At 40.2% G+C, this 25,563-nt stretch overlaps 1 protein-coding gene across 4 annotated transcripts in view; it reads right to left on the reverse strand.

The window, feature by feature from the left end:
• Positions 1-25,563, reverse strand: part of TNIK (TRAF2 and NCK interacting kinase) — a 396,007-nt gene that overhangs the window by 146,765 nt on the left and 223,679 nt on the right. For all 4 annotated transcript variants that reach the window (XM_030330590.1, XM_030330591.1, XM_030330587.1 and 1 more), the window contains exons 3-4: positions 16,162-16,218; positions 1,334-1,459 (exon numbers count right to left, since the gene is read on the reverse strand). In XM_030330590.1, coding sequence (XP_030186450.1) covers positions 1,334-1,459; positions 16,162-16,218 — 183 coding nt within the window. The remainder of the gene's footprint in view (positions 1-1,333; positions 1,460-16,161; positions 16,219-25,563) is intronic.

The raw sequence follows: 25,563 nt of genomic DNA on the forward strand, positions 1-25,563 counted from the left end.
ATAGGAATAGTGGTTTTGGTAGCAGATATACTGAATTTACCTTCCTTCAGTGGGACAACTGTCTCACAAACTGTCAAAGATACAGGACTGGGGCACATAGCTAACTAGAAAAGAAAGCAACCATGAGAGTACTTATATGGTATCAGATACTGTTTTAGGTATTTCATTCACAGAACTGGAATTTAAATTTCAGTCATCCACACATTAGCCAGAGATGAGGAAAAGACCCATAGAACTTGGTTAGATTATTGTTCCACCATTTCTAGCTACATAGACCTTGGGGCAATTTACTTACCCTCTTTGTAAACCTAAGTTCTGTCATCTAAGAAATGAGGAGAAATGAGGCAAACTCTGGAAAACAGTATGGAGTTTCCTCAAAAAATTAAAAATAGAACTACACTATGACTCAGCAATTGCACTACTAGGTATTTATCCAAGGGATACAGGTGTGCTGTTTCAAAGGGGCACATGCACCCCAATGTTTATAGCAGCACTATTGACAATAGCCAAAGTATGGAAAGAGCCCAAATGTCCATCGATGGACGAATGGATAAAGAAGACGTGGTATATATATATATGCAATGGAGTATTACTTGCCAATCAAAATGAATGAAATCTTGCCACTTGCAACAAGATGGAATGGAACTAGAGGGTATTAGGCTAAGTGAAATTAGTCAGAGAAAGACAAATATCATATGACTTCACTCATATGAGCACTTTAAGACACAGAACAGATGAACATAAGAGAAGGGAAACAAAAATAATATAAAAACAGGGAGGGGGACAAAACATAAGAGACTCTTAAATAAAGAGAACTGAGGGTTGCTGGAGGGTTTTTGGGTGGGGGATGGGCTAAATGGGTAAGGGGCATTAAGGAATCTACTCCTGAAATCATTGTTGCTCTACATGCTAACTAACTTGGATATAAATTAAAATATGAATTAATTAATTAGAAAAAAAGAAATGAGACTAAAAAAAATGAGACCATAATAATGTCCATCTCAAAGAGCTGGAATAAATGACATACATAAAAAGCAAATAGTGTGATGCCTAACTCAATAAATGTGGTCACTAGTGGAAAAACCAGAGACCTTAACAACTGGCTTTAGGGATGGCCCACATTAAGGGGTAGAAGATAAAGGTACTTAAACAATGGAAGGTATTTAGGGAAATGGGAAAGAACCTTGAAAACACAATGTTATGGAAATTATGGGGCCAAGAGTTTCAAAGAAGGAGTTACTTAATCCAATTTAGTCATGAGGACAGAGAAATGAACCATTCAGCCCTGGTTGTTCTTCCTGTAAGTAAAGTAAATTTGGGTAGCACTACATACCCAAAGTTGGTCATCCATGCCTGGTGGGTTCTTTTTGATAAAAGCACCATAGTATGTAGCAATATTCCGGTGATGAGAATACTTCTTCAACATGTTAATTTCTTGTTTGATTTCTTCCTCTTCATCCTGTATTAGAATAATAAATATTATGTCATGAACAGCCACTGTGTTTAGTAGGATTCTGTTTTTCATCACCATCTATATCAACTACACAATAAATTCTTTCTTAAGTTTTATTCTTCTGTGGTGGTAAACAAGCATACTGACTACAAAGAAAAAAATCACAAGACATCAGATTGGCAATCCTAGAGGCTCTTCTGTTTGTACAGCAAACAGGCATAGTATGCAACCAGCTAGAAAGAAAAAGCTCATCCTTTCACCTGGAAAAGATCAAGGTAGACAGACTATTGAAATAAAATTCACTCTCGGCTTCTGGGAACTATGTCCACTGACTACCTATCACTGATCATATCTGATCAGTAGGAAAGATTGGGGAAAGAAAAAAAAAATACAAGCTCTGACATTTAAAATTTGTTAGGTTCATTTTCTTTGAAGCCTACTTTTATTGAAGTAACTGACTGAAGATGATGAAAGTCAGCTGGGTAAGTTCCCTAGATCTGAAGAAGTTCACAAAACAGGGGAACTCATCTCACCTTCTGGAAACTAAACATAAAAAGAAAGGGGGAACGTGGCAGTGCCATGGATGTGAAAAGAGGTAACTCTCCTACAGACTAAGTTTCCTGATGTTCGGGTTTCATTCATTCTTAGTTTCACTTTGGAGTCCATCAACTTGGCCACTTTTGGAGGCCCTGGCACTATCAGTGGGGGGTGCATGTGCTCTCCCATAATTTTATTTTGATATGTACACATCAGTTGGATTTATTTCTGAGATTGGCGAGGCAAAATTCCATCCCAGGAGAGTTATGTGAGATGTGCATTAGTAACAATTATCTCTGAGGGTACGTTGTAACATCACCTTTACCTAAAGGCCGCCCGTGCTGTGTCCCTGTCTGTCCCCTTGCAGCTTGGGCTGCTTGGCCTCACTTCAGTCTCTACATTGTCGGGCCCTTCTGCGGTTTTCCATGTGATGTCTTCTTTCCCCGTCCTCCTCTGGACACAGCTTTTACTCATTATTCCTAATCGAACTTAAAGGGCCCTCCTCAGGATGTCTTCCCTATTTCTCTCAAGTCCCCCCTGCTGTATCTTATCCACCTCCTACACTTCACACAGGCACCATATTGTTGGTACTGGTGTGGAGATGTGTCATAATTGCTCTTCTACTCGACGCTCTTCATGGATTGTAAGCTCTCCTCTGCCTTCAGGTCTCAGTTCCAGAGTCCCTTCACCAGCAAAGGTTTCTGATCTGTCTGACTTGGTTCTAGCCTCATGGATCATCACATGTGTCTTCCTTTGTAGCACCTACCAGAATTGCAATCTACACTTACCCGTCCTATCATTTGATTAAGGCCTCTCTTTCCTATCAGCCCGTACCAACTGTGAACACAGGAATGGTGCCTGCTTTTGCTCTCTGTAGCATGCCCAGCACCAGGCAAAGTGCCGGTGAACAAATACAAATAAAAGAGAGGACACCTGCAAGGACCCCGCTACTACAGTGGCATCAGGGGTACTTGAGAGGAAACGGTGAGGGTGAGATGAGAACGGTGAAGTGCTGACATTTCTTCATCATGAGAAAATAAGTTTTAGTGAAAAACAATGGAGATTTGCAAACCCAGGAGAGTGAAGCCTCTTACATGTCACAAGTCTTAACAAAATCAAAGACTAACTGATCTCAAAATAGAACATAAGATTGAGGTGCTGAGCTAAGGAGAAGCATGTGGCCCCAACATTGAGGAGGGGAGTCCAGGAGTGAGGGGCTGGGACAGTGGCTGAGGGAAGGGATGGCATCCGATGACCAATGGATTCTTCCCTGCAGCTATGAGAGACTACCTACACATTCACTGTAGCCTGAGGACAGACTGACCTTCACAGACCTTCTACTTGTTGAAGGGCCCCTGTAGCATGCCTCAAATGTCTTACTATGGTGCAGATTAAGCTATTTTAAACTTACCATGTGGGCCAAATAATTGTGGATGAATGCAGGATGTGAGCATATGTACTTTAGGGAAGCCCAAACAGAAGGAGGAAAACAAACCTGAGGGTTTCTGTGAGCAGCCTGGTATCGACAGCTGCTTCCATTAAAGAGGCAACTACCTGGGGCAGTGAAACACCAATCACTTTCCAATGGCAGCCTGCCAATCTCACCTTTGGTCATTCTTAGAGACAAGTTGGTTGTATAAGCATTGCTGCCGGCCTCCTAGGTTCTCAACAGGATGGAGGGTGATGTGGGACAATCCAAGAGGGGAGAAGTATCCTTTTTAAAAATGTTTGTTTATTTATTTATTTTTGAGAGAGAGAGAGCGCAGCAGGGGAGGCACCGAGAGAGACAGAGAGAGAGAGAGAGAGACAGAGAGAGAGAGAGAGAGAGAGAGAGAGAGAGAGAGAGAGAGAGAGAATCCGAAGCAGGCTCCAGGCTCCAAGCTGTCAGCACAGAGCCCGACGCGGGGCTCGAACCCACGAACTGTGAGATCGTGACCTGAGCTGAAGTTGGACGCTCAGCCGACTGAGCCACCCAGATGCCCCAGGGGAAAAGTATCTTAAAAAGTTTACCATACTATTAAGAAAAACAGTTAAATAATAGTGTGATTCAATATATAATTAAATCCAAAATAAATAATACTGGAGATCGGAATGAAGGCAGCAAGTTCTCCATCACTTTGCGAAGGTAAACTGAGGCAATATGAAAATGAAGAAAGCATATGCACTGAGTCAGAAAAATGAGGGTCGGCAGATGGGGTGCATGTTCACTTTGGGCTCCACTCTTTTCTGGCTACATGGCCTTAGGGAAGCAACCTCGCTTTTATTTTTATTTGTATTTTTTGAGTTTTATTTATTTAAGTTATCTCTACACCCAACGTGGGGCTCGAACTCACAAACCTGAGATCAACAGTGGCATGCTCTTCCAACTGAGCCAGCCAGGCATCCCTAACCTAACTTTCAGAACTTAAGTTTTCTCATCTAGAATTACATACAGATTTATAATAGTATTGTATTATATGCCCAGTCTTTTGTGATATTTGAACGAAGTATGTTTGAGTTATAAATGCAAAATAAACACTGTTATTAATCTTGTCAACCAAAAAAATAAATACATAACAAGGGTGGAAGGGCAAGAATGAAAGTATCTTGAATTTTAGTTTAAACTGCACTGTTTCCAAACACAATTATGGAACCACTGTGGGTCATGGTTATGGAGCTCTAGCATAGAACCTTGATTTGGAGGTTATGTGACCTTGTAAGTGGGCATGCATTTTATCAGGCCTTCAGGGCTATGGTTTATCCTGATTTCTAGTCTAGGGCAACGGTGGCAGCAAGTTAGGCAGTGGAACTGAAAAGCACACACGTACTAGTAACTATGAGAACTTATTCAACCATTCCATAAGCGGTCTACCCTCTCACAACACAGCTCATTGAAAAGGATGAGGTTACGATGGTTTCAAAAAGACAAAGATAACAACAGAGGCTAGAATTAGATTTCAAAGCTGTAAGAAAAGGATGTCTTCTGTTTTGTAAATGGGTTATTCTTATGTCTGCAGAATTAAGCAAAAGGATCAAGCTCACTGGGAAACAAATGAAAAAAAAAAGTAATGGTACTAAATTGTTACAAATTTTACAAGGGAATAATTTTTAAAAGCCAAGTCCAGGATACTGGGAAGAACTATTACTTCAGTACTGATACTGCAAAATCTAGTCCAAGCTGATTCATTATGTACCCTCAGGCATTGCATAGATACTCTCTGGATATCAGCCATTTTCACCTGTGATTGAAAATAAGAATATCTATTTAAGCTGCCTCTCAGGGCTTGGAAAAAACTAAGTGCTTATTTAAGCATAGCTTTATTGTCAAAAGAAAGAAGATTGCTTTTTTCACAAGATCATGGGAATCTATTTATTGCTTAGTATTTGTGGTAGACTTGGACTGGGAAGGAGACAGAGAGGGAGTAGAAAGGCCATGATATTCTGCAGCCTTCTTCATGAAGAAAGGGAGCCCATTAGTTCTTCTTTTTGTCTCTGGGCTCTGCCATGTGACCTGCTCTGGCCAATGGAACATTAGTAAATGTGCCCTAGTAGAGGCTGGAAAAGTACCTGTGCACTGGGGCATGCTCTCTCTTATTGCTGGCAGACAACTCTTCCATGTGAGAAGAAAGTGGTTTTCACATGCAAGGAAATGGACGCATCCAGGAGATGCTTTTAAGCCATTGACTGCCTCTAATGACGATATCATATAACAATATGATACCAGGGTTATAAAACATAGCCAAAGCCCACCTCCATTATGTCCCAGAAACTGTGTGTGTTATTTTATTTCATACTCAAAACAGCTCTATTAAGTAGATGATTTAATGATCCCATTTTACAAGTGAGGAAAATGAATTTCACAGAGGTTAAGTAACCCCCAAGTTCATTCGTATTTTAAATGTCAGAGCTAAGATTCAAAGCAAGATTTCTCTGACTCCAAAGCCAGTGCTCTTAATTCTCTACTGAAAACTCCAGTTACCCATGGTGATAAAACAAAAGCTGCTAATCATGAAAGAAGTGTCTGGGAACATTTCAAGCCAGGGATGAAGAGAAACGCGCCTTTGGTCCTCCAATTAAAGAAGCTTGTTAGCACACAATAGTATTTGCTTATGAATGATATCAAGGGATAAAAGAGGGATTTTAAGTTGCATATTTAATACATGGGGAATATACTTTAAGCACCTACACTATGCTAGGATTTAAAAATGGAATTAATAAGGCATTTAATATTAGTGTGCTCTATAACAAAGAGTTTGACCAACATTTAGCTCTCAATCCATGGAACAAGAGTAAAACTGCATAACTTATAATAATCCAAGGGACGGGTCAGTTTCAATTCAGAAGTATGAGATGTATAGACTGGTAAGTGCCACTACACCCTAGGCATATGGGCATCAGGTAGAACCACTTCTGCTCCTGCTCAACCAGTCCTGCTTTCCATAGCACTTGTTGGCATTAGGCAGTTGTTTGTGTTAATTTCCCTATCATTCTCAACTCAAGTGTTGACAGAATATGACACGAAGTTGAAGATAATTTATTGTTAAAGAATCAGAGACTATTAGAATTTAAAGGGGTTGTTGACATTTTCCAGAATGTACGTTTTAAAATAATTTGTAATAGTGAAATCCTTTCCTCCAATAGAAATTTTATTCAGGATGCCAACAAATATAGCATCAACAAAAACTAGACTTTTAAAATCAGTAAAATTTATTTTTGTGAGTGTAACTATGTGATATCTAGTTATAAAATTAATCAATGACAACAAAGAAGCTGTTTTAGTGAATACGTTAGATGTTTGAAAGAAATATAAAGTCCCATATCAGCTTCAGTATCTCATTAATTTTCAGTTTTGTTTTGTTTCCAAGGCATAGAAAAAACAAGATAAGTAATTGCGAATTTCTCTTTTTAAACAGAAAACTCTGAAATTTCAGTGGAAATTCTTCTTTCTGAATGAAATTGTGCACACGAACGGAGTAACTTAGCAGTACAAATTAAGAGGCTGCCATTTTCCAGTGTGTTTGTTGGTATATAACATACAGTTTGAGGTTTGTTTTATCACAGTTTATTAAACATGAATATATATTAAAAATTAGATAATATTTAAGCATGTACGGATCTCGTAAAATTATCTCAAGGTGGGGTTATGCACCTGTAAACTGTATTTTTATACATTGAAGGAAACAAACCCAGAATGGTCCAATGACCTAAGCCTTGAGAGAACTGGGACTTTGCCTTGACATTCTGTAGGCAGTGCCTGGATTTGCTGTATATGTTAGTCTTAAGCTAATGAATTCATTCAATAAACATTTAACTCCCTACTGTACCCCAGGCACAGTGCTAAATGCTAATAATATAATAATACAACAATGGGCACCATGGATTCAAGCTCTGCCACAATGAAACTTAACTATAGGCTAGTGGGGAACACCGATGGAAATCAAAGAATGACACAGATGCATGAACAGTTACAAACAGGAGAGGTATGGATAGCTAATCTAATTGGAGGCATCAGGGGAGACAGCACCAAGGATTTCAAGTTTGGGCTGAATTCTGAAGGCCTTGTCGGGGGTACCCAGTTGGGAAGAAAGAAAAAAAGTGTGACATGGTGTGACTATGGAGGGAACCAATTTTCGTGTAGAAAAATAGTGACTGCCAAAGCCCTATAGATGGAAGGGGTATGGCATGTTGTCTTCTATAGGAATTGTTGGTACCATGGAGAGAAAAAGGAAAGATGTCGGCAAGAGACACTGTGATAATAATAATATGCACTGAACATAGTGTTCTACATATTGTTCTCAAAAACTTTCTTTATAAATAACTATGCTTACTTCTCTTATAAGAGAGGGGGTGTGATCCACAAGGCAAGGTTAAGCAACATGCTCAGGGTAAGGGAGCCCTGAAATGTCAAAACTAGAATATACCAGATGAAAGTGCCAATCTACAGTGCTCTTCTTTCCCATGAGGCTAACCTGCTCTCTTGCTGGGAAATTTCTCTTGCTGGGAAATGCTGTCCCTTAGAGATCCAGCTAGCACAGCCTGATGTGCATTTTTCTCATACCCAAGCTTCCACTGATGATGACTCCTTATAAAACCACGAATTAAAAAAAAATAAATAAAATAAATAAAGACCCTTGATCAAGTTAACACAGAAGTAAATGAGTTTTACTCCTGGTAGTGTTGTCACTAACTTGCCTCAAGTCTTACATAAATGAGGTGGCTTATATCCTCAGGGACCCTACACCTATAATTCAGGTAACAGCTCACAGGAATTGGAATGAGTCTTATCTGATGGTATAAACAGTATAATTGATAATGCCTCCCCTTTGTGTTTTGGTTACCAGGAAAAAAATAATTTTCTAGTTTTCTGTGGCTTATCATTTGGATTTGTTTTTCTTTTATCTGGCTTTCTACTCTTTTATAGTTTCTCTGGTCTCTTATTTTCACATGTATATTATCATTTTGTATAGCATCTACTATGCCCCAGGTTCTAGGTTAGCAAGCCCTGCAGGAGGTACGAGATGAAAACTGCACAGTTTCCATTCCTGGCTCATTAAAGTCAGTAGGCTTTAAATGAGGGAGGACTTTCCATAAAGGGAACACAAGGGGTGAGCTTCAAGTCACTGGGAAGAGAGCCAACATATTGATGGGAAAGTCAAGCCACAAAAGAAAAAAAGCGCCCAATAAGAGAGAACCTGATAAAGTCCAAAGGTGGACATACATATGAAATGGAAATGTGCTGGCAGCACAGAGGAGGGGGTGAACGTACAGAAGGAGACCCCACAGTCTGCTACCGAAGAGCCTGGTTGCAAACCTGGATTTGAATAGCACGCTCAATGATCCAGGTACTCCTCATACCTCTGTGTGCCAACATCCTCCCCTACACGTATCTCAACTTCACTAGGGGCATAAGAGAATTAACTATAATTTTGACCAAATGCTTAGAGGTACACAAATGAAAGGCACTACTGAATACAAACCGTAATGATGTACAAATATTTTTAAAAATGAGTGAGCCTCATTGTTCACCCTCATTAGTTTGGGGGCATAGACAGTAGTTTCCAGGTTCATTCTTTGCTCTTAAGGAATCTGTCTGACATGCGTGCATACATATATGACAAGTCTATACACCCAGTGTGCATGCACGTGTGCAGAGACCTGGACAGACATAAGCCACCAAAAGGGGGACAGTCTGTAGGCAAGACAGGGGGAGATGCTGAAATGTGCAGGCAGTGGGCAGCTCAGCTTGTTCATTTTTAGAGCTCTAGAAGCTTTCTAAGTTCCAAATGCTGTATACCATACAGAACTGATGCACTAAATATAGCCTCCAAGGTAAAAGGTATTATGGACACAAAAATAACATGTTTATCTTTTCTTTGTTAAAAGTTCTCATCATGTGCTTTATCAGATGATCTGTCTGCTAAAGATGCCAACCTGAAAAGCCCCAAAGGAGAAGTCCCAAAGAGGCGTCCAGAGGGCTCTCTGAAGCAGAAGGGTGTGGGCTGGGGATTCCTAGGCTTTGTTGAACCCACCTGAGAGTGAGACTCCTAGAGCTGAGAATGCCCTTCTCCCAGCACTAGTAACACAAAACCGAGATCTACTCATCCTCGGATCTCACTTACCGATTCCCAGGCTTTGTTGAACCCACCTGAGAGTGAGACTCCTAGACCTGAGAATGCCCTTCTCCCAGCCCTAGTAACACAAAACCGAGATCTACTCATCCTCAGATCTCACTTACCTGTCACTTTATCAGGAAACATACTAGCCACCCGGATAGATTCGTTTCCTCTTAAATTCTCTCTTAATACCCTCTGTACAGTCCTTAGAAGCTAATCAAAACTGTGATTAAGTAATTGTTCAGCTATTTTTCATGTCTTTTATACATGTTGGAATGTAAGATTCCAGAAGACAGAGCCTGTGTCTGTTCTACTCATTGCTATCAGTCCAGAACATAGCACACCCTTTCATTCTTAAATGAACGAATAATTATGGTTTCAATCTTTGGCTTCTAGAATCTAGCTATATACATTCTCTCCTAGATCCTGCTCTATAGTAGGTCATTTGGTACATGCTTGGGGTGAGACATTGTTCAGGGTAAGACTAATAACTCTGTAATTGAGGTGATGAAGACAGGGCTGATTCAAACCATTTACACACATCAACAAGAGACTAACCCAGGGATGGTGCACAGTTCACAGCATAGGCTGACATCTCCACACTATCATCTACTAATGACAGAAGTTCAATGCATGCTCTAAACTCTTCTTTCCATTCCTATCGACTGCCCCATTCAGGAATTCACTGTATCTTACCAGGACTAATAATTAAGATCATTTATTGAGGACCTGTTATGTGCCAAGCACCAGATATTATATCATTTTAGCCTCAGTATAAGTTTGTGATGTCTGTATTTCCAGCCAACACATAAGAAAAATGAGACTCATGGGGTGCCTGGGTGGCTCAGTTGGTTAAGTGTCCAACTCTTGATTTTGGCTGTCATGATCTCATGGTCTGTGAGTTCAAGCCTCACATCAGGTTGTATGCCGAGAGCACGGAGCCTGCTTGGGATTCTCTCTCTCCCTCCATCCCTGCCCCTATCCCCCCCAAGGTCACTGTCAGTAAGGAGGTAGTAGGTGATCTCAGCTCTACCTGAGTCTGCAGGCCATGCTCCATGGATACTCCCTCATCTTTCATTCCTAAAACAGGGCTGTGGGGAGAGTGGACACACCCTAACTGGCTGACTTTGAATTCCAACTCTGCCATTTACTATCTGTGGGGCTTGGACAAGTTACTTAGGCTCTTCATGCTTTTAATTACTCATTTGTAAAATGAACACAGTAGCAGTGTCCGCTAATGGGAGTTGTTTCGAGGATTAAACAGACTAATATATGTTGTATTAAGTAGAACAGTGCTTGGCATATGATAAGTACTCAGCCATTTTTATTTTGACCATGGATGTTGTTGTTATGACTATTATTAATAAGGTTATGTTCTGTGCTACCAATCGCTCCCCTGAACAGTCTCTCTTTGGGAGAGAGGAACGAAACGTGCTTGTAGCAGTATGTACCCTGACTCTTCAAAACAATCCGGATGAAAAGATTTTTTTTTTTTTTTTGGTCCAGTTTTAGCCAACATTAACTATGGGCAAAGCCCTCTACCAGAGGCTCCAGGGAGACCACTTCCTTACCCTTCAAAGAAGGATGGAGGCTGGTCATGAGCTTCAGCCACAGGAATTCAGTAAGCAGGAATTGAAATAGGAACTCAGTCAAACAGGGTTTAAAATGGATCCTCCTAGTAGACAATCCCATCACATTAATTTACTGTTCAACTTCTGGCTCCCACATTGGCTCTTGCACTGGTTTGGGGGAAAGGACCAGGACGTATAGCATCCCATCCCTGGTTTAAAAAAAAAAAAGTTTATATTTCTTTTATATATTGGATTTTTGCCTAAGAGGATGTGATCAAAATGTTCTATTGGGAAAACAGAAGGTTTGAAAACCATGTAAAATCCTGTCATGCTATTTACTTCCTTCATGACCTGGCCCTACCTTGTCCAGAAGAATCTTGTATCACTCTCTCCTCAGCCCTTTTGAAACTAAATCATGTAATAGTTTCCAGAATATACTTCAATGCTATTTCAGCCTCCATGCCTTGGCACAGGCTGTCTCCTTGGCCAGGAATATCTGTCTGATTGTCCTTCCTGGGCTTAATTACTCTACCTCACTGTCAATATCAAACTTTATAAGTAGCTTGGTTCATGAATTTTATAACTTTATTATAAAATGGATTCGTTTCACTTATAAATATTTGGGGCGAGGTTATATAATTGTGAGTTCCCCTGCAGACAAAGGGGCACTTTTTCATCTTTGAATTTCCAGTGCCCATCAGAAGAAACTCAGTTTTCAGTAAATGTTTATTGAATATATTAATGGGAAAAAAACACACAGTAAATTAAACACTAAATGCCTTTCTGTGTTAATTGGAGACCTATAGCAATGTGGTTGAGATGATGGATTTCAAGGATAGAGTTAAATCGCTCAGGCTGAAATAGTCACCCTACCATGTACACGTTACATTGAGCCAGACACTTAATAAGCCCGGTCTTCTCATCTCTGTAATGGCGCTGCTAATGGAAGTTGTTTTGTAGGTTACTGAAAGGATTAAATAATCAGAATATAGAAGGTGCTTGAAAGAGTCTGGCTTGTAATAATCACTCCCGCAGTGTTAGTTACCATTATTATTATTTCTGGCTGCAACATAACAAAGGCACTTAGACAGGCACTTGAGAACCAAATCAGTTTTAAGCACATCCACTGCAATGGTATTTGATAGCACAGTGCTGCAATTCTCCCGGTTTTACCTACTCAGCATCCTTCCCACCCTTTCCTCAAATATCTCTCGTGTTTTTCTTTCGTGAATCGTCCTTTCGTGAATCATCCAGCCCTTAGTCCCTGTAGCTTCCAGGGCCAGGCACCCAATCCAGATATGGAAGAAGGAAACAAGGGTTGGCTCAGGAATAGGGACGTGACCCAAGCTGCACCACTGATATTCAGACTGGCACTTTGCTGGGACTTACAATAATGAAGTAATTAGAACATGAGCCTGGACCTGTTGGTGGGAGGAAAGCAGAGCACAAAGATAGAGAGAGCCAACATTCCTAATCACACTATGTGACTTCCAATAATTTCCATTTTCAGCTTCATTTGGTTTGACGGGGGCTTTGGTACTACACCCCACAGTGTCCTGAGCAATAGGATCAGAACCAGTCATTGTAAAGGTGAAAGCCTATGGCATTAAGTTATTATCTCCTTAAGTCCTGTGTGGGCTTCAAGGTATCATTGTAAAGGGACTGGTTTACACCAGGAATTTTTCTCCAAATGAAAATGAGAATCATTTACAGGGTGATCAAAGAACCACAGTTTCTTCACATATGGTGGCCAGAAAGCAGCAAATCTAAAAGCCTAGAGAAGTGCCCCTCTGACTTTCACGAATCTGGAGTTCCTTGAGGAGCTTGTAGAAAAGGCAGCTTCTGAGGGTCCCCCAGGACCCTTTCTCATGAAGACCACCAGAGGGCTGACAGTTCACTGAAGCTAGTGGTCCACTTTGAGAAATGTTGTTTAGATATTGTAGGCAAATCTAGAGTACACAAACCCAGCTGGGAAGGAATCCCCAGAAAGCTGCGAAATGAAGAAATTCTCATAATTATTTCAGGAACTAAAACAACTTCAAAGACTGAGTCTGAGTCGAAGTACTAATTCTGAAGCAAATATTGGCAATTTTGGAAGTGTCTCGGCATTAAACCCAGAAGAGCAGAAGCATTATATCCAGTTCTCTTTGTGGCTATTTTCTATTAAAAAAAAAAAAAAAAAGAAAGTGGTGTAGAATAAAAACAATAATTTAAAAATTGATTTCAAGCTTATGGTTTTATCAATTTCATTACAATAAACTATAGTAACTTTGCAGTAGATCACTGCAGACAATTAACAAAGACGACCTTTGAGAATTCATCTCCATTTTTAACAGAGCAGCTATAATGAGCGCAATTATAATAATTGGTAAGAAGCGTTTGCAGCATTCCATAATACACAAAAGACAACATGGCAAAATGAAATAGATTGTTTTCTGAGGATACCACACAAATTCCACAAAGGAAATCATACACTGACTGTAGTGTGTAAGGAAGGGGGTGATACAAAAGTCATTTGATGCTGTATCAGACACCGAGGGAAATAAGAAAACTATCTCCTGATGTGTTATCCATATTTATCTTTGATAAAGCGTCAATGGTTACAAAATAGTCAATGATGTGCCTGAATCAGGGAAACTACTCAGCCTTTTCAAAAAGGGTTCCCTTAGAAAATTAAGCCTCAATAACATAAAGCATACATTGTATGCAACGGATCGACTCCCTATGTGCTGGCAACAGCCTTAGCTCTGTATCATCCTCCGGAGAATTGAGAAAAGAGACTCCCAAGTTATTTTCTGTTGAGCTTCGCTATCTTGTGGAACTCAGTTTAAAAGGGCTGACACTCCTTAAACTGAGAATACATACGATGGGATAAAAAGCTGTGTTGATTCCAAAGCAAGGTGGTCTAACAATAGTCAGTGGTTCTTCAAGCAACTTGAAGTCTCAAAAATAGAACAAGAAACTAGAAAAGTAATATCCAGTGCTCTCAAGTCATACTTTGCGCATCAACATACAGCTTTGTGCGCTGAGATTAATGATGTCAATGGAAATCAACTGTCGGTTCCACAGAGCCACACAACGGAACTTTGCAGCATGAATGTCTTGGACCCCACCCACAACCAGCAATTGTTAAACTGCCAAGTGCATCACATTATGTGAAGATCCTATTCAATCCAGGGAAAATATAGTAGTATGACTTCAGCAGAATTGCAAAACAAATTGACTTGTTTTGTGGTAAACACTTTGCAAAGGGTTTACAAACTTATAATGGGTTTCTGTGTAGATACTGATAGTACCTGATCTTGACTTTTGTGTCAGATTTGCTAACTGACCACACCAGTATCCATTCTCCCTTCCTGCCTGACTAACAGAACCCAGATTTTTAACTGCACATATTGGGAGAATAAAAAACTACATTTCCCAGTTTCCCTTGCAGCCAGGTACACCCAATGAAAGCAGAAGTTAACTAGAAATGTTGTATACAAGTAGACAAGATTTTAGTGGAAGGAGCTCTTTTCTGTACCCTTCTGCTCCCACCCACTCACTCTTCTTTTCTTGCCGCCAAAGAATGTGATCAATTGAAATCTGACAACCACCTTGAACCATGGAAGTGACCTTTAGGGTGGAAGACACTTGGTCACACTGTTGCCATACATCCCTGGGCTACAGATTCCAGACTCCTTTAACATGAGACAGCAAGACAACTTGCATTGTGCTCCAGCCTTTGTTATTTTGAGTTTTCTGTTTCAAGTGGCAGAATCTAAACCTAATTCATATAGTCTACATGCAATTTCTTATTCAGTAAAGGCCAGGTGAACTAATAAACTAATAGAGATTAAGTATCTGAACTGGTTTGCAACCTCTGAAATTTGAATAACGTATTTGAAAAAATAAAATAAATAAATGAAAGGACAAATAAAAGGGAGTAGTACTTTATCAAAGTGCCAATAAACATGGGAACGATTTTTTGCCACTGAAAGGTATCTATAATTTAAAGATGAACTCAGATCATTAATAAGTAAGGAAAGGAAGGCAGTACGAAGTGTGGTATAAATGAACATTAGTGAAATTAGTATTACGGTAGACAGTGTATCATATAATGTATACTTATCAAAGGTAACAAACTAGGCCAGAAAAGATATATATAGATTGAAGTCTGTCTGACAAACAGATATATTGTGTGCCTTTTTAAAATTTGTATGTTGGTTCTTGGTATCTTCATGTGGTTCATTCATTCTGTGTCTATTTACATCAAATAAACCACTTCTGGGCCAAATGGAAGACTTTGGTCTTTTAGCTTTTATGTACAGCAAGCAGACATCTTAGAAAAATCCCCAGAACAATAGAAAATTATTAACATATTTTTGATGTCCGGTGTGTGTTTTCAAGTCTGATTTTTGCTCTGTACTCTCAAAAAGGCATTAAAATATTTTAAATAGCCACAGCAAAAAGATTGAAAGCATAAGATTGTATTTAAAATAAAGTCTATTCCTTTTGATCATCCAGGCAGAAATTTTGTTTCAGTGTTGCTCCATAATAACAAGAATTTTTGGTTATTTGGTCAATAATTTCGAGGAGGGAAATGTTTATGTTAAATATCCTACTAGGATTTTAGAGCTACCCAAACTCTTATCTACTCCAGCGTTAGGTGGACCTTTGGGAAAACTGTTAAGACCCATCTCTTCTGTGTAATCTCTGTATTATTCTTTTAATACCTTCAAATCCATGTTCTGTCTTCATATGCAAATATCCTTGGTTGTGTTTATGTAAATTTTTGAAACACATTATTTGCTCTACATAAGGCAGTGTGGAGGTTTCTAATTTAATTAGAATGGTTTATCCCTGGTCTTCTCAGTCAGATGTTGAATACTCTTACTGCTCTATGTTAAGCTCAGTGAGGAAATATCTTAGATGTTTAAGAAGATTCTATTTCTGAAAAATGATTTTTTCACTAATTTCTCTATCATAACTATATAGCTACTGAGATGGCAAAATAAAGATACGTTACCCCTGTGACATCCATAACCTTAATGGCTGCAAGCTGGCCCGTTTTAACATGACGACCCTGTAAAGAAAAAAAGTAATAATAGAAGACTTTAGTTCTGATAAGCAATGTCTACATTCATTTCCAACTATAGAGAACAATTATCTAGATCACTGTTATAGAACACCGATAGGGAAGACAGACAGACAGAGATGGACAGACAGATACACACATACACACACACACACACACACACACACACAGAAATCTTAAATGCTTTAAGGATCAATTTCTATTTAGCATTTACTTTGTAAAACATCTCCATCATTTTGGTTTTTTGGGTTTGTTTTCATAACGGTTGTCAAGTTAACCAAAAAAAGGCAATATTCAATAACTTGTTTTTATCTTCTCTCCAAGGTAAGGGCTAGTGTGAGAGGAAGGGGAGCTAGGTCTGGGTGTGGAGACACAAGTATCTCCTCTGTCAGAAAATAGTCAGTAGGTGAAGAAACTTTAGTTTCCTTGATTATGAAAATATCTTGTATTAACAGTCTCAACTGGATTTGACTCTGCTATTACTTGAGACTGTAAGTTAATCTCTATCTTAAAAGTGAGGCTAGAATAAAACAGATAGCAATAAATCTAAATTTGTGATCAAAGGGACAACATTGAACAGAAGCAACTATTTCCCCGAAAATGGGCAACTTGAGTCTTTGGAACCACAATGAAGTGTCAACCACACAGAATCAGAAGAGAATAGGGTGTGGTGAGGGGCCAACACCAGAACAGAAGATTTCTCCTCACTTGCTCCTTGAGATACGTGAAGTCTACCTCCCACTCTCACACAGTAGCAGGGATGACCAATATGTCTAACTTCTAAATGCATTTCATATATGTCTTCTAAAATACATTTCAACTATGACTGCTCCCCGGGAGTGTAATGCTGCTTCCAAGATCAGTTGGATTCAAATCCCAGCTGCATAACCTTAGGCGAGTCTCTTAACTGTCTTGGCTTCAGTTTCTTCATCTGAAAAATGGAGATAACGGTACCTGACTCCTGGGATGGCCGTGAAAATTAAATGTGATAATGTATATAAAGTGTTTGACAATGCCTGGCACAGATCAGCTGTCAGCAGATGCTGCCTATGATTGTTTGTGACCCTGTCCTGTGCTTCATGTTAAATGTTGTCTTTCCTTCTAGGCCACGTGACTCATGAAGGCCTGGGTCATGTCTCATCGTTGTGTTTCCAGTACCTGGAATGGTGGGTGCTCACCCCACAGATGAAGTGGTGTGTTTATGGATGAAAACAGCAGGTGATGGATGCTTGTAGTTGGGAAGAGGGGAGAGGCTTAGTGCTGTCTGCCCCTTTGCGTCTCATCTTTCTCAGCTTTTTGCATCTATTTTCTCTGACTCTAGTAGCACTTCCTTCACCTTCCGGCCTCTCATCCTGCTCCCTTTCCTCCTTGGTCAGGAAAGAGCTAAAAGAAGGAGGCATCAAGTTGGTAACTCAATATGGACACGGCACAGCCCCTCCTACTTATTTCGACCTTTAAGACAGTAAGGGAGGAGCCGGGAGTGTCATCTCTCAGAGCCCTGAACTGAAGCTCCAGAGGCCTGAGTCCTGTCCAGGTTCTGCTCATGACCAGTAGGTTCATCCGAGACAAGTGATGTAACCCATCTGAGCCCTGGTTCCCTCCTCTGCAAAATGTGGGGGAAAAGGGCTCAGTGGCTCAAAGTGAGGGGAGCAAGTATTTTTGTTACCACCACCCCTTTCCACTGCAAAGAGCATTTGGAAATAGTTTTGGCAATGACTGAGTGAGTAGTGTAGTGCTACTGCAATTCAGTGTCCAGAGATCAGGAATATTAACTTCAGGCAGAGAGTTAATCTCACACAAGGGAGAAGTAGCAACAGCGCCCTCTGTTGATAAACACTAAACGGCCTCTGGAATTGTCCAGGTCCCAGTAAGAGTCTATGGTGCTGTAATGTTGACCATAGCAAAGGAATCAACAGCTTTTCTTTGGGAATACAGTTGACTCCCGAACAGTGTGAGGGTTGGGACACTGACCCCTGTGGAGTCAAAAATCCATGCATAACTTTTGACTTCTCAAAAACTTAACAAATAATAATCTACTATTCACCAAAAGCCTTACCAATAACATAGATCGGTTGGTTAACATATATCTTGGGGCACTTCTGTGGCTCAGTCGGTGGCTTTTGATTTCTGCTCAGGTCTTGATCTCACAGTTCATGAGTTTGAGCCCCGCACTGGGCTCTGTGCTGACAGTGTGGAGCCTGCTTGGAATTCTTTCTCTCTTTCTCTCTTTCTCTCTGCCTCTCCCTTGCTTGCACTCTTGCACTCTTTCTCTCTCTCTCAAAAATAAATAAACATTAAAAAAAATATGTCCTATAGTGATGTATTTTATGGACTGTATTCTTACAATAAAGTAAGCTAGAGAAAAGAAAATGTTATTAAGAAAATCATAAAGAAGAGAAAATACATTTACAATACATACTGTAAAAAATCTGCATGTAAGTGGACCAATGCAGTTCAAGCTCATGCTGTTCAGTGGTCAACTGTATAAAGTCTTTAAAGTAAGGGCCATAAATCATACCTTAAACAATGGCTGTTTCTCTACTAAAGCACTAAAGAGGGTAGAGAAACTGAAGGCAAATATAGAGGGTCTGAATGGTATCCTAGAGCTGATTCACCTTGAAATTATTATTATTATTTTTTTTTTTTGAGAGAGAGAAACAGAGTGAGTGGGGAGGGGCAGAGACAGAGTGAGAGAGAGAATCCCAAGCAGACTCCACATTATCAGCACGGAGCCCGATGCAGGGCTTGAACCCACGAATTGTGAGATCATGACTTCAGCCAAAACCAAAAGCCAGACACTTAACTGACTGAGCCACCCAAGCGTCCCCACCTTGAAATTCTTTTAATGGCTCCATACAGCCAGATAAGGGCAAAACCACCTGCATATGGCTTGCAGGGCCTCCTACGAACTGGCCCTCTATCTGCCATACCACCTTGGTAGGCTCCCATCTGCTCTTATTCCGTGGTCCTTGAGACTAAACTATTTGTGTTCTTTAAATGTACCATATTGTTTCTTGCCTCTCTGATGATGTGTTTCCTTGGCCTAAGACACCCTTCACCTCCTGAATCCCTAGTAAATTTATTCACTCTTGTCAGATTCAACTTAAGTACCACCTTCTCTGAAACCTCACTGTCAATCACTCACCTCTGTGCTACCAATGAACATGTTCATGTTTCTGTTATTGCACTGGGCCCAAAGAACCTGTCCCTCTGTTTTTCCTTCCTACACTCCCTTCCTTCTTCTCTGGCTTCATTTATAGGAGACCCCTGCCTAGGACCCCTCCCCCCAATCTTATATAGAATCCTCCTGGTTCAAGAAGAGGCTTGACCAGCAAACTCCGGTTTGCTCTGACAGCCACCTCTTTCTCTTCCTCTGTGGGAGCCCGAAGCACCTCTGTCAACACGCAGTTTGAGAAACAGTGCACTTGATCTTTAACTCCTTAAGAAACAGGGGATCCTCTTGGAATTAATAATTTGTAACAAAGACACGTCAACACCTAGTTCTTTCCACCAGCAGCTTGGGAGCCAAGCAGGTCTAGCTCTTGCTCTGGGCCCAAGGTCAGGGAGCAGACATAATACAAGCAATCCATTTCATATTTCAAACACAAGGCACTGGGTAGTTCTTGGTCTGAAATAAATAAATATCTGCTACTTTTTTGAATGTAGAGTATGTTGTTGTTTGGTATTTGTTTTTATTTTAGTAACTGCTCTAATGTCATTAAAGGCAACACTGAGAAAAAAAAAATTAACCTACTTCTCTCCCATTTTAAATTTCACTTCTAAGCTGAAGAATAGTTCTCGATGGCTCTGACAGATGACTGAATAATACACCCCGGGATGGCAGTTTGGGCTTAAATGAGATCCTGGAGATGGAACAATTAGCAGCCTCAGCTCAGTCCCGGGCAAAGGCATCCCCCGCACTCTGGAATAGGAAGGCTGCTGAGCTGTCAACCTTTGATAGAGGAGGGCCACAAAGGAGGCCGCCTGGCACGAGGTGCCTTTTACATCACTGGAGAATGTCAGCCTCAATTAGGATCCAGATTAAGGCTGACTTTGAGGGAATAGCCAGGAGTCAGCTGACCTAAAGATCACTAGAAACTTGAGGCGCCGTCATTGTTAGGACAGCGTTTGAAGAGGCACATAAAGTGTTCATAAAGTCACAAATAAATTGAGTAGGAAGAGACCCTAAGGTGCCTAATCCACTGCCCTTTTTGGGATGAGGCCAATATCTTACAATTAATGAGGACCTAATGCCAGGGCACTTTCTCCTCTTTCCCAATTCTGCCATCCAGCTCTTGAATTAAAAATTATTATCATTAAAATTAAAAAAATTATTTTAAACAAATCTTCTTTTCATATTTTACTTAACTGGAGTTAAACATTGAACCATTCATCTCTATTTCAGGTAGGATTTAAAAGAAAAAAGAATTTTATTTGATTGCAAGGCAACATGACAGGAGAATTTTATTTTTTTTTACTTTATTAAAAAAATAATTTTTTTAATGTTTATTTATTTTTGAGAGACAGAGAGAGAGAGTGCGAGCGGGGGACAGGCAGAGAGGGAGGGAGACACAGAATCAGAAGCAGGCTCCAGGCTCCATGCTGTATGACAGGAGAATTTTAAAGTGAAAATTTAACATTACCCCTAATTTTAATTTATTTTCACTTATGAAAGAAACAAAAAATCTAAACATAGACTCCATCTATATTTGGATCTAAAATACATATTCAACCAAAGACAAAATAATTTTTATTCTGAAAAAAAAAAAAACCTGAAAGGGAGACAAATGGTTAAAATTTTTTTCTCCACAAAAATTAGAAAAAAAATATCTTATTTAACTGTAGTTGCTGAGTCATTTTTAATAAAAGAATGAAGTGGTTTTTTTTTCCCCTGAAATAACCAACAATAACAAAAATAACAGACTAATTCTAGAAAGGCATAATTGGTATTCGAGTAGGATCCAAGCCTATTGCCAATCATGTCCTCAAGCATAATAAGCCTGTACCCAAGAAAGGAGGAAGAATGGGCCTCACATCCAGGAAAGCAAAGGGTGTGGGGTCACTCAGAACTGGTGAGTGTGGTCCCGCCCCATCCTCAGACACACATACAAACACACTCTCTCCCCTTCTTCCTTTCTTTTTCCTCACACTTGAGGTTAAAAAAAAACCCTATCTGCTGGTTCTTGTTCTTTGCAAAATAACTCAACACTGCAGTGAAATCTAAATCACTCAAGGATTATAGTACTCTACCCCTTTACCTCCTTCCTAAAATGAATGCAAAAGAAAAACAATGGTTTTGTCTGAAATAGCCATGTAAGCCTTGGCTCTGTTATTGCTGTTATTTTTTTAAGGAACAGCAAGATGGCTTTAGAGCTGGTAGCCTGAGGCTAGCCTGGAAGAAAGAGTACTTTCATTTCTAGGTCACTGAAATACATTTTTTTCCAGCAGAGCACATGAGCAAACTGGGTTTGTGGAAAATGCAGACACTCTACCTACTCTTTCCTTCCCTGCTGTCCAAGGGCTCCCTTACAGGTAGAATGTTTTTAGCTCCTTGTGTTTAGCTTAGATTAGATCTCCCCTTTATCGAGGAAGACTTCACTTTCCTAATTGCAAGTGAGTGTTCTACTGTTGCATTTCCACAGTATCTTACATGAACCCTACTGATCATAGCAATGCTATGATTTTCAAAATGTGCATCATAGGAACCATGAAAATTGGAGCACCTGGCTGGCTCAGTCAGTACAGCATGTGACTGCTGATCTCAGTGTCGTCAGTTCAAGCCCCATGTTGGGCATAGAGCTAACTTAAAAAATAAACAAAACCCCACAAAGAACCATGAAAATAAATCAAATCAAATGGAAAAAAATCAGAGTGTAGAACATGTAGTAATGGCAGCCGTTGTTTCATGGATCAAATGTCATGGTTACATCTATCTATCTATCTATCTATCTATCATCTATCATTGATGCTACAGTGCACCACCCAGACTTTTCCTTCAAGACCAAAACATCTGATAGCTCTCAGCCAGTTCAATCTCTGGAAAGTGCCCTCAGCTACAAAAGCACTGCCAAAGTCATGCTCCCTCCTGAAGATTGACAAATCAATGATTGGTTGACACAGGAGTATAAAAGTCCCAGGCCTCTTGCCTTAAAGTGGGATAATTCTGAAGGACCATCTCAGCTCCTGATGCCTCTAGCGATGGCTGTGGTCTTTGTAAGACTGCACTGCAGTTCTTCTTTCTTCTGCACAATTCTATTTTCTTCATAGGTATAGACCCTAAGACCACTCCTCAGTAATACTCCTGCATGTAAATCTCCATCTCAGAGTCTGTTTCCAGAGGAACTCTACCTAAGACACCCGGTGACAGGAATGGCTTGAGGAAACAGGTTCTTAGAGTAGCTGCAAGGAGACCCCTATCAGTGGCTCTCGGATAGCCCCTGGCACGCTACAGCAGTGTCACTGTCGGGATGTTCGCTAGTAGGGAAGTGGAGTAGAGTAGGATACAGGTGCAAGAGAATTCACTAGTGATTCCAATATTTCAGACTTTTGAGAGGTCCAAAAGAAACAGTAATTAAAAAAGAAAGGAATCAGATGGCTTCTGCTTTTGCTGACAGCCATTGATGTACTAGAGAAAAACAAAGAAAAGCCAAGAGCAATTAACCATCAACTGAAGGCAATCTGTGAAAATCATCAGGGAGTTGAGGTTTAAATCCTGAGGCCTGTGCACTGTCTTCAAATAAGATGGGGACATCTCTGCTGTAGGCTCAGAGGGGTCAGGGAAATAGAAGATTTCAAGCTCTCAAGCACATCAAATTGGATGTCTCCTTTTCAAGTTTCAGAGTCTCATTCCTTCCCAATTAGACTCAAGTTGGGGATTCAACCTTTTCTTCTACCCTGATAATTCATTCCTTGGACTGGTCCTAAGCTTTTTCTATCCTCAGGCTGCAGAAGAGAAGTAGTTTTTTTTTATTTTTAATGCCACCCAAAATTTTGGTAAAGGGACAACGGCACAGTCAAGCCTGAGAAAGTCATGGTAAGCATGCCTCAGACTTCTCAGGAACGAGGATCAGGTCACCCGAACAGGTCAGGCACACAGACAGCAAAAGTACTAACCAAGGAGAGGAGAAGTGAAATGGATAGTAGAGGAGGGAAATGATGAGCATAAGCTGCAACCATTAGATAAGATGTAGTTGGGGGCTTCTTATAACTTTGTTAAAGAGAAGAGACCAGCTAGAATACTAGAGGAGCTGTTTCCAAATGTATACAAAATACACAGGTCCAAACGTCACAAGGGATGGACTATAACGGATGTTGTGGTGTGCCACACAAATCCCTTCTTCAGTACCTAGGTGTTCTGCTTCTCTTCAGGAGCTGCCCTTAGCCAAAGAGAACAGCTAGACCCAAGGTCATACTCCCTGACTAGAGGGAGTAAGCATTCGATGACTATTAATGAAGGTAGCAAGCGTTCAGTGACTGGTAGATGTGGGAATATAAAAGCCTGCATCACTTATGTGAAGGTGGAACAACTCTGAAGGGCCATCCCAACTCCAAAGCTCCTTTTTGGGATTTTTGGGATTGCCTAGGGCCTTGTAAGTGCATTCAACTTCTTCCTCTGCTCAAAACTATCTTTACTCTCCCACAGGTGTTAATTCTGAGAACACTCCCCAAAATACTTCCTATAATCTCTGTCCTCAAAATTTGTTTCCCAGGGAACTCAATCAAAGGCTCCATCCTTCCTCTCTTTCTTTCTCTTCTTTCTTTCTTTCTTCTTTCTTTCTTTCTTTCTTTCTTTCTTTCTTTCTTTCTTTCTCTTTCTTTTCTTTCTTTCTTTCTTTTTCTTTCTTTCTTTCTTTCTTTCTCTTTCTTTTCTTTCTTTCTTTCTTTCTTTCTTTCTTTCTTTCTTTCTTCTTCCATTCTTCCTTTACTCTTTCTCCCTTACTTGCTATCCTTTCCTTTGTTTCCTTTCCTTCTCTCTCTCTCTCTCCCCTTCCTCCCTTTCTTCCTTTACCTTTTCCTCTTTCTTTCTTCCTTATTTGATATTAATGTATAATATTTCTTACCAGATCTGAGGTGAAAGTTTTTTTGTTTTTTTTGTTTTGTTTTTTGTTTGTTTGTTTTGTTTTTTCAGTTTTTACAAAAACTCTGACCTAAAGGATGAACAAAATGAACTAAGTTGAGTGTTAGGAAATATATCTAGATAATGGGAACATGTCCAAAGGTCCTGTTATGCTATGGTTACTAGAGTATTTCAGTAACTAAAAATAGGCCAGTATGGCTGGAGTGGAGAGAAAGTGTCTAGCAAGTCCAAGAAAGGGCTCACAGGCTACTTTGAGGAATTCTGCCTTTATCGTAAGACCAATGGACAGCCAGTGAAGGGTCTGAAACAAGGGTGTAAAGTCACCAAGTTTGCATTTTGAGAAGATTGCTCTAGGGACAGGACAGAGAATAGAGGAAATAGAAAGGATGATGGAAATATAGCATTTATAACGTTAGTTACTAATTAATTCAGTTGAGAGAGGATGGCAACTTGGACTGGGATGGAAGTAAGGGAGGGGGTGAAAAGTGGATGGAATCAAGAGATATTCAGAAGATCGAATCATCAAGGCCAGGGAATGGCTTGGATACATATTTACCCTGCACCTCCTGCACCTCCTACAGTGCTTGGCACAGCAGGGACTCAGAGCAAATAGGTGCTTACTAGTGAGACAAGTAGTGAGATCTGAGGGTTGTAGTCAGGTTCATGGTCACCATGAACCTTCAGCACCATCCATCTGTCCATATCAGTTTCTTCCACTTCTCGCCATTTCTTTCCTTTTTTTTTTTTTTTTATGTTTATTTATTTTTGAGAGAGAGAGAGAGAAAGAGGGAGAGGCAAGATGCAAGTGGGGGAGGAGCAGAGGGAGAGAGACACACAGAATCCGAAACAGGCTCCAGGCTCTGAGCTGTCAGCACAGAGATCGACGCAGGGCTCAGACTCACAAACCATGAGATCATGACCTGAGCCAAAGTCAGATGCTTAACCGACTGAGCCACCTGGCACCCCGTTCCCCCATTTCTATCCAGGCACAAAGTGTACAAGCAGATGGGGTGAGACTGTGAGCAAGAATCTCAATCATCTCACTCATAAATAAGACACGAGAAAACGAATTTAGTAGACGAAATTCCTTTAAACTTGATAGAGAGGCCAATCAACGTGCCCTCTGCACAGATCACAGAGACTAGCAATTGGCTTTAGCTTTCCCTCTGAGCTATAATGATGAGAGTGAAGGAGTACTCTTGATTTGCCAGTCCCAGTTAAGATTAAAGCATAGTTAAGAGACCTATCTGGACATC

This window comes from Lynx canadensis, chromosome C2 (assembly GCF_007474595.2).
Source record: "Lynx canadensis isolate LIC74 chromosome C2, mLynCan4.pri.v2, whole genome shotgun sequence".
Classification (NCBI taxonomy): Eukaryota; Metazoa; Chordata; class Mammalia; order Carnivora; family Felidae; genus Lynx; species Lynx canadensis.